The following is a 10,228-nucleotide window of genomic DNA, read 5'->3' on the forward strand; positions in this document are numbered from 1 at the left end:
TTGTGATGTAGTCATTTTAAACTGACAGCAGAACTTTTAAACGTTAATGGTCTTTCTACTGCATCTCTACCGGTCTTTCTGGTGGCATGCAATAACTTTGATCATTCGGCTGTAGTATTTTGTATGTGGTGTTAACAGAGAGAACTACCAAGCTGAAAGACAGATCTCAGCTCCCTGGCAGATGCTTATGGAATCCAGCCAGCTCTCCTGCAAGTGTAGCTGGTGCTTGATGGCACTGGATATCCCCTAGTGGCCAGTGAGGAACTACATATTCTGCTGTCCCGACCAGGGATACAACATCAAGGACAGTAAGGGAAGTAGCAGGGTAGCCATGATGGGGGGGAGAAAGTCTTTTAAAAAGGGGGTAAATCCCCCAGGGAAACAGATTATTGTTTCACTTGGCAGTATGTAAATAGAGAATGTTTTCTTTCCTGCTTTTCTAAGGAAACTATCCAGCCTTGAATATCTAGATTTGTCCAGCAATAACCTTTCACAAATCCCAAGTGGCTTACCTCGAAACATCGTCCTCCTTCACCTGGAGAAGAATGCAATTAAGACGATTGGCAGGGACGTCTTGATCCAAATTAGAAACCTTGAGTACCTTCTACTTCACAACAACAAATTAAAAGCCCGAGGGATCCACCCGCTAGCCTTCCAGGGCTTGAAGAAGCTGCATACTGTCCACTTGTACAACAATATGCTGGAAAGGATTCCCAGCGGGCTACCGCGGCGAGTGAAGACACTTATGATCCTTCACAACCAGATCTCTGAGATTAACAGGAATGACTTTGCTACCACTTACTTACTGGAGGAGCTAAACTTAAGTTACAATAAGATCACAAGTCCTCATATCCATCGGGAGGCCTTCCGCAAGCTGAGACTGCTAAAGTCCTTGGATCTTTCTGGGAACAACCTCCACACGCTGCCCTTTGGCTTTCCAAAGAATTTGCAGATTCTGAAACTGAAGGAGAACGACATAAGCACCATTCCAAGAAGAGCCCTGGCAGGAATGACAAAGCTGCAGGAGCTCTACCTGAACAATAATAAACTGAAAGTCAATTCCATTCACAGGGCAGCATGGCGGGAACTCAGCAGTCTCCAGGTAGAAACACCACCTTCTCTATTGTATTGATAATATGGATGTCCCTTCCTTATTTGCTTGGTCCAATTCAGTGGGCATTAATGGTAGATTCAGATTGGTCCTTATTTTCTAGGCCTGCACATTAAGTGCAGGACAGTGTAGAAAGGGGACATTATCTGATTTTAAAAGACTTGTGGCAGAGTTGTCCTCCTAAATAGAAAGACAGCTGCCATTGTACTGTTATCAGAGGAAACATAAGGATTTCTTTGGTCCTGGACTCTGAAACTGTGTTATATTTTCAACTGGATATTAATGACTCATGCAGCTAAAACTCCATATGCCGCCATACAAATACCACTCCCCACCCGCAAGGGTTTTAAATAAGCTTTATTGTGTAGAGTTCTGAAGGGAGGGACGTTGGGAGGCAAGGAGTGCATAAATAAAACAAGCTGTTAATGCACAAAACATTCATAGCAGCTTACAGTCAGACAAGCCAAGCTGTAAGATTTAGCAGCTCAGCTGGGTAAGGCACCTGGATAGCAGTTAGGAGGCCTGGATTCAATCAACTGCCTGTCCTTTGGTTAATTGTCAGGGACAGTTGAATAGAAACATAAGGCAGGCAGGAACAATCACATTTGTGCGATGCAAAATGATCTTGCAGTTGTGTCAGTAGCTGAAGGATTTGTCTGCATTTCCTTTTAGGCAAGAGCCCCATTCCCTGCATTAAAAGGTATTGCCCTTGTCATATGGCAACCATCCACTGTACCTACATTAGTGCACTGTAAGGAGGGAGCTTTTGTATCTGAAAGCACCGCAGGGATAAGAGATGCAGAGCATATGTGATGCTGGTTATCAGCATAAGGGCTTCAGACGTGCCAAGAATTTTGATTTGTACAGCAGTTCATCTCGTGTTAGTTCTGCTCTTGAAGTCTATGGAGAAAATGGTGCATCAGATTTCAGGTGGTATAAATTGGCATAACTCCATTGAAATTAATGGAGCAATGTCAATTTATACTAGGTGAGGCTCTGGCCCATGATTTTTATCATACCTTTTTAATTTTCTTGTCAACTTGGTGCTTTTAATGAAGGCAGGTAAACTAAAGTGTGACTCACTGTATGTTTGTATTTCAAAGCTGGTTAGTTCAAAGATGGAATTTAGTTTCGAAGGATGATGTTACCAGTGAAGATTACAGATGGTGGGATTGTTTCACTGTACTACTAAAGACATTTATCCATCCTAACCCATCTGTTTTCAAACCAAACCAAATGCTCTTAAGTTCTTGGAAGCTTTAATTATTAAGAAGACATAAGCTTCTGTTATCTAGGGGTCTGATTCACTACTACATAACTCTGGTTTTAGGCCACTGTCACACCACTGAAATTAGTGTCAAGCCAGAGTAATGCAGAGCCCCTTGAGTCCAGCTGTACCCTACTACATTGTAAACTCTGTTCAAGAAAAATGACATTACTATAACAGGCCCATTTTTTTTCTTCAAGTAGCCTCTAAGGACACTGCTTAAGGTTGCATTTGGCACATTGCATTTTTTGAGTGGCTTTATTACTTAGTTATTTCTCTTACAGAATATAGTAATTTATACTTCATTAAGGGGTTGACCTTGCAGTTCTTACATGAGTAGTCCTATTGTGGTAGCTTTGACAAATTGTAGCTGAGTAAGGCCCCGATCCTGCAAATACTTATCCACATGCTTTGCACATGTGACTATTCCCACTGAAGTCAATGAAACTACCTGCATGTGCAAAGTTAAGCATTTGCATAAATGTTTGCAAGTTGGGGGCCTAAATCCAGAATGAATGTACTGAAGTCACTGGAATTCCAGATTTGCAGTAATGTAACACAGAGCAGTGGCCAGATATTATGGCGATTGGTGCTACACAAATATATCTTAGATAGGGAGTTGGAGAAATATTCGGCCCATTTCTTTCTGTAAGACTACACATGTGAGTAAGGGTTGTGGCATCAGGCCCTAGCTAATAGCTAACACATTGGTCTGAAAAGTAACTTTGAAAGTGACATTTGAAAAGTAACTTTAATCAATGAAGTGTTTGAGAGAATATCATCCAAGGAGTTCTATGCATAATTGAAACCCAGTATCTTTTTCATTCATTTACAAACAGGCCTGGACTAACACATGAGGATAGGGATAGAGAAATGTAGGTGCCCTTAAAGAAAGCAGCATGATCTTTGATGTGATACTGCTAGATTAAATAGCATTATGGGAGGACAGGAGCCCCTACAGCTTTGGCTGGCCAGAATCCTCCTGGCCACATTGATCTTGACGTGAAACGAGGTTTGAAAACATAAAAATTCCTCCACCTTGAACTGAAACTGAACCTTTTTACAGGGTTGAAAATGCTCAGTTTCTCTCACACAAACACAAACACACACCAAAAAAAGAGCCTTTTTTCAGGTGATTTCCTACTCAGATATTCAGACCCAGTAATCCGGGATAGGTATTGCACATGTACCTAACTTATGGATGGTTACCCATAGTGATAGTTACCAATACCCATCCTTTTGAGATTCACACATCATGATCTGGTTCACCAGTAATGAAATATGCTTGGTGCTGCTGCTGTCTACACTCATCTCTTCAGTTAACCCCTGACTTTATGACTCTTCCTTTCAGCTATTAGATATGGGTGGCAATCAGCTGATCTCTATTCCATCGGACCTGCCAGGATCCCTAGAATATCTATATCTCCAGAACAACAAAATCACCATGGTATCAGAGAATGCCTTTGAATCCACACCCAACATAAAGGGAATTTTCCTCAGGTAAGGGCATTTTCTACGTTGAGTCTGCACACAGGATGTTCTGCTTTTTTTCTGTTTTGTGATTGCTTGCTTCGGGGGTGGGAGGAAGGGGAGGCATTTAAAATCCTAGCTTCTCCTATGAGCAACTTGATCGTACTGTAATCCAGGGTGCAGCTAGGTTTATATGCAATGAGAGGTCATGTGTGCACCGCATACACTCACTCGGCTTTGAGTGCTGCATCCTTTTAAATTTCAGTGTTGATAACAATGGGTCAGGCAGACGGATTAGAGAGACTGTAGGATGTCAATGTACGTGTTTGTCATGTGCCCAGATATAGCCAGGAACTAAAAGTTTGGAAGGTCTAATTTTAACTCAGTCAGCCTTGCCACTGATTTTCAGTCCTGAATTTCTATAGTATAGCAAATAGAAGCTTGTTAGTGGTTTGGGGGCATGCATGACTATAGCTTTGCACAATGTGTGTGTGTGTGTTACATTGGTAGTTTTGTGGGGAAGGGGTGAGCCCATGATATGATTATGATGCTTGTATGATCATGGGTGGCATAGGGCGATTGTCCTGGCCCTCTTAGAGGGAGAGGGATCCAGTGAACCTGGACTGATTACCTGCTGCCCAGTTGAACTTAAGGGGAGATATCTTGGCCTTATAAAGTGGGAGACAGCTGTGGGTTTGGCAGATTCCTGCAGACACTGCAGGGATTACAAAGGCTACTGCAGGGCCCTATGTGAGCAATGGGAAAACACGAGTGGGGAAGGTCTGTGGAGAAGGCCATACTCCAGGTATGGGGTGCTGAGAGAGCAGGAAGACAGAGACCCACAGGGAGAAGGGACTATGTGACCAGCTTAGCACTGGGGTAAAAGAAATAAACTGTAAAGAGAGGACAGACCCTCAGAGGGGCTGGGCCCAGCTGAAACTGGGATGAAGACTTTGTAGGTGTGAGTTCTATTTTGAATGACTTTGTGCAGCACTTAATGAATTGGACCCCAGAAGGAGAATGTTTTGAATATATGGACCATGTGGACTTTTAAAGGGGCCCTGAGCGAAGGGGAAATTGAGGCAGACTTTTGCAGAGGCACCCCTGGCCACCAGGAGGCAACTTGGGAGTGGCTGACAGTTTGACAATTGATCTCTGTAGTATTGCAGACTGATCGTTCTAGTCCTGATGTTGTGTAATAATTGATTTTCAATAACCATTTGAAAGTGCCCTGCAGATCTTTTGGGAAGGAGCATTTTCAATCCTGTGCCAAAAAACTGAATCTGATTTCTATTATATGGTGGTGTAGCTATGTTGGTCCCAGATTATTAGAGAAACAAGATGGGTGAGGAAATATCTTTTATTGGACCAACTTCTGTTGATGACAGAGACAAGTTTTCAAGCTTACACAGAGCTCTTCTTCAGCCCAGATCTGAGGAAGAGCTCTGTGTAGCTTGAAAGTTTGTGTCTCATACCAACTAGGGTTGCTACCTTTCCAATGGCAGGTAACCGGACCCCTGAGGCCCCGCCCCCTGCTCCACCCTTCCCCCCCAAAACCGCACTCCTGTCGCTCGCTGGATCGTCTCCATCCTCCATCTTCCCTTCCCATCTGGGGCTGGGATGAGAGCTGCTGCAGCCTGACAAGAAGCCCGCCTACAGGTACAAGGTGGCCCTGGCTGAGCAGGGGCTAGTGTCAGTTAATGACCCCACGCCTCCTCCCTCCCCGCGGTAACTGGATTTTTGGTGTCTGGTCAGTACATCTGACTGGACACTGCCAGGTCCCCTTTTCGACCAGACTTTCCGGTCAAAAACTGGGCACCTGGCAACCCTATCACCAACAGAAGATGGTCCAGTAAAAGTTATTACCTCACCCACCGTGCCTCTCCAATTTCTAATATCTCCCATGAGTATAAAGAATCTACAGTGCAGAGGAAACACATAATACCATATATTTGTTCAGCTCCTGGCTCCAGTCATTATCGTTGCTACAGAGGTGGGGAGGAGACCCCAAAACCAGCATGCCATGCTTGCTGAAGACAAGATCTCTTACCATTGGTAACAATCAGCAATATTACAGCAAATCTTTTCAACGTGGCCGTTAGTGCACTTTGTGCGAAACATGCGGTGCCACATTCTCAAGTGTGCTATGGCCACTTTACACAGTTCAGGCGGCACAAATGGTCCAGATCACACACAAGTGACAGGGCCATGCAGACATATCCCCCACTACCATTGTCCTGCACTGAACAGAACTTGCCTGCAGAAGAGTGACCTGGAATGTAGGGATAGAAACCCAAAGTTTTTCAAACTAGTTCATGGCCTTATATTCAGAATTTCAAGTTTAATTAAGGACAGAGACTAGAACTGGGTGAAACTTTCAAAATGAAAAGTGAAACTCATCCAGGAACTTGGGCCAAGTTCACTCACTTCTATAAACTTTTCAATGAGTAAGTTTCATACTTGCCTGGGACAATTTATTGTGTTTCCTGAGCTCTGTTCAAATTCAAAACTCATGAGCATGAAAAGCTCTACAAACCAAGAGGTCTCAGTTTCCCACGGCGCTGACAGAGACTTAATATTTTCCCATCCTTTTGGCTCAGGAAAAGATTGCTTCTTTGCTTTGTAAACCACTGCAAACCTTTAGATACTGATGTCTATCCAGGATACAATTTAGATTAAATAGCATTGAACTAGAAACTCCACCAGACGAGGAGTTTGTTTTTTAACTATGTACTTGGTAGGTGTAATGGGCCACATACTCATCTCATCTATACTCAGCATAAATCCAAACTGTGGTGACTAACTTAAATGGAGTTACTCAGGATTTACACCAGTGCAAGTGAAATCAGTTTTTGGGCCAGTAAATGTATGTATTTTTATTATTCTGAGAGACTGATGTTAGCAATACTGCTCAGACAGGATTTATAAAACCCCTAGATAGTATGGAATATTTGATTAATCTGATATTTTATCCCTGCAGTAATGTGTTCAAAAGCCTGGGATATGCATGGCATAGTGAGCTTTATACGGTCTGATCTTATTCCTTTATATGCAATTAAATTGCTTTGTGTAACCTACAGATCTGAATAATTCCTTCCTGGATAATTTTATTTCCTTACTATGCAATAATTTAAAAGCCTGCTGTCTGTGAATCCAGCTGCTCAGGGTTCTGAGAATTTAGTGAGAACTTGGATGCAGCTCAAAAACCAAATTTATATAAGTGTGTGTGTATATAAAACAAATACACTAAAATGTCTTGCGATAGTATTTAGTAGAAGGCCTTGTCAGCCTAAGATATATTTGTCAACAAGAAGCCGTTAGTCATCATACCATTGTAAAACAATAGCATGTGCATCTGGGAATATTTAAGAGAATACAACAGTGACCACATTCAAGTGTGATGGGCCACAAAATAGACATGAAGGAGCCTTAAAAATACATATTGTATGTTTACATTGTTTACAGATTAACAATTGTTGCACTCTGTTGTGTTTCTGCAGGGAGCCTTTGATTCAATATTTAAGGGGGGGAAATCTAAAAGTATCAACAGATGTCATTGAGTCTCATAGACAAGCACACTATACTTTGAGAGAGACATAGTAGGTGAGATAGTATCTTTTATTGGACCAATTTCTGTTGGTGGAAAGTACAAGCTTTCAAGCTTCATAGAGCTCTTCTTCAGGTTTGGGGAAGGAAACCAGAGTGTCTGAGCTAAATACAAATTGGGATGGATTGTTAAGCACAAGGGTTTACTCACCCTGTAGGAGATCACTTAAAATGAACTGGGCAATTTAGGGGTAGGCAGTGTTGTGTGTTACAAATTGTTGTAATGAGCCATAAAACCAGTGTTTCCGAGTCCGTGGTGTTTAGTGTCCAGCAGAGTTATGAATCTAAGTTGCCAGGCTCATCTTTTGAAGCTGTTGTGCAGGTTTCCTTTGGAGGACGAGTACTGAGAGGTCAGATACAAGAGTGATCGCTTTGTGAAAAGTGTTCGTCCACAGGTGACATGGTATTTTTGTCTGCGTGAGTTCATTTGAGAGTGTAGTGATTGTCTGGTTTCATCCACATAGTTAATGTTGGGGCATTTGATGCACTGGATAATGCACACAGCCACATGTTGTGATAGGTGTGTGTAAGACCGATGAATCTTGAAAGGTGTGTTGTGTGGGATTTTGATCATTGTAGCAGAGGAGATATGTCTGCAGGTTTTGCATCTGTTGTTCTGGCAGGGTCTGGTGCCACTTCAGTTTGGTGTGTCCTGGTCTGTGGGGAACTTGTTTCTGCACAACATCTTCAAAAGCAAGCCTGGGAACTTAAATTCATAACTCTGCTTGATGTGAAAAACTATGGACTCAGAGACACTGTTTTTATGGCTCATTATAACTATCTGTAAAACACCCCACTGCCTTCTAACCTTCAGTTGCCCATTTCGTTTTATGTGGTCTCCTATAGCAGTGTTTCTCAACGACCAATCTGTGGTCTGGCGCCAGTCCCTGAGATCTCCCTCACACAGTGTAGGAAGGCAGCAAGCCAGTCCCTGGAATCAAAAAGGTTGAGAAAGATTATCTCACCTACCTTGTCTCTCTCATATTCTGGGACCAACACAACTACAACAACACTGCAAACACACTATACTTTGAAACTTAGGACATGCAGCTGGTACCATTTCCCTATGGGAAGGAAAGTACTGGGTGCTGGGATAAAGAATACGTAGGGGAGACTTTCCAATACTGTGATTTTTCTCTGCTGTGTATAGCTGTAGAGGTTAGGGGCAGGGTAATAGATGGAATCTGGAACAACTGTTTCTCTGACAGCCAGATCAGTTGGAATCCCAGTGAGCAGTTACTCTGCGTATCACTCACATTTTCAGGGTTTCCCTGCTGTAAAAGTCCTTTGTCAACTCCGGTACAGTTAAAAATAATCAGGGTATATAAATAACTAGGCTGTTCACAGATCATTACATTCCATCTCTTCCTCTACCCATCCAGAAGGGCCAAGTCCTCTGGTTTTACTCAGTCCTCAGCCAGAAGTCTCAGTTTAATCAATGGGAGTTTGTCTGAGTAAAGTCCACTTATGGACTTCAGGATTTGGCCCTTGCATTTTGCCATCCAGGCTGTTGAACCTGAGACTTTTAAAAAATGTCCACCTTTAAAAGGCCCTGCTCTCAGAAGTGTCATCCTAGAGCAGTGGTTCCCAAACTGGGGTTCGTGAACCCCTGGGGGTTCGTGAAATGTTACAGGGGGTTCTCGGGGAAAAAATTCCCTAATGGCGGACAGAGCTGTCCCTAGGGACCCCGGACAGCAGGGGGCCAGCCGCCCGGAGCCCCTGGACGTAGAAGAGCTAAGCAGATCAAAGCAAGCATATCTATCACACTGAGGAGAATTAAACTTCAAGACTCCTTATAAGAAATGGAAAGGGAGTGGATATTTTTTGCTGTTTTTAAAATTAAATAGGCAGCTAGTATTGTTTTTAAAATTATCATGAAGAACAAGTTTAAGCTTTGTTGTAATGTGCGTTGTTTGCCTGGACTGCTCAAGACCTGAATGCTTGTGTAGGAGGAAGTCTTTGAGTTGACTTCTTAAATACCTTCATGCTGTTTCACATCTGATACTCCTTGATGAAACATGGGAGCCTTGTCTTATTACAGACTTATTCAAAGTGATACAAGCTACGAAAGTGAGATTTTGGAAGAGTGTTGCCGTTTTCATAATGTAATAAAAATACTGTAATGATAAATAATAATAAATAATAAATAGTGTGTAATAAGCATGTCATAAAAACAAATGCTATATTTCCAAGATCACTGCTTTTATAATTTATACTCAGGTAAAGGAGAAAATCCCTGGAAATATTCATTTTTAGGAGGGGGTTCATGAGACTTGACATTTTAGTGAAAGAGGTTCACAGGTTGTTAAAGTTTGGGAACCACTGTCCTAGAGTCAGGGCAATCAGCATTTGCACTTTGAACAATGCTGCTTTTTTAGGCTGGAACAGTACTTCTTGGAGTGATATCTGTGCCAGGATGAAGTTATGGCAAGTTTGTACCCAGGCTACCTTCTAATCTCCAAACACTCCTGTGTTGGTAGGAGGTGTACTGTACTTACAATATATAATCTCTGTAGATGCTAACATAAAGGCAAAGTTCAAAATTAGAATGTAGCACACTGCAGAGAACCATTATTTTAAACACAGTGGTCACACTTTTGTTTTGAAGGTATAATAAGATAGCAGTTGGAGCAGTGAAGGAAAGTACATTCCAAAGCCTAAAGCATTTACAGGTGCTGGATATTGAAGGGAACTTTGAATTCAGTGATGCTTCAAAGAACAGGGATAATTCAGAAGAGGAGGAGGAGGAGGAAGAAGAGGAAGAATCAAGATAA

General features: G+C 42.3%; 1 protein-coding gene across 1 annotated transcript in view; it reads left to right on the forward strand.

The window, feature by feature from the left end:
- The window catches only part of PODN (podocan), a 34,344-nt gene extending 24,116 nt beyond the window's left edge, over nucleotides 1-10,228 (forward strand). Inside the window, 3 exon segments of the mRNA XM_065409670.1 lie at nucleotides 445-1,102; nucleotides 3,730-3,878; nucleotides 10,063-10,228. Of these exon segments, the coding sequence (XP_065265742.1) occupies nucleotides 445-1,102; nucleotides 3,730-3,878; nucleotides 10,063-10,228 (973 nt within the window).

The sequence above is a fragment of the Emys orbicularis genome, chromosome 8 (assembly GCF_028017835.1).
Source record: "Emys orbicularis isolate rEmyOrb1 chromosome 8, rEmyOrb1.hap1, whole genome shotgun sequence".
Taxonomy (NCBI): domain Eukaryota; kingdom Metazoa; phylum Chordata; order Testudines; family Emydidae; genus Emys; species Emys orbicularis.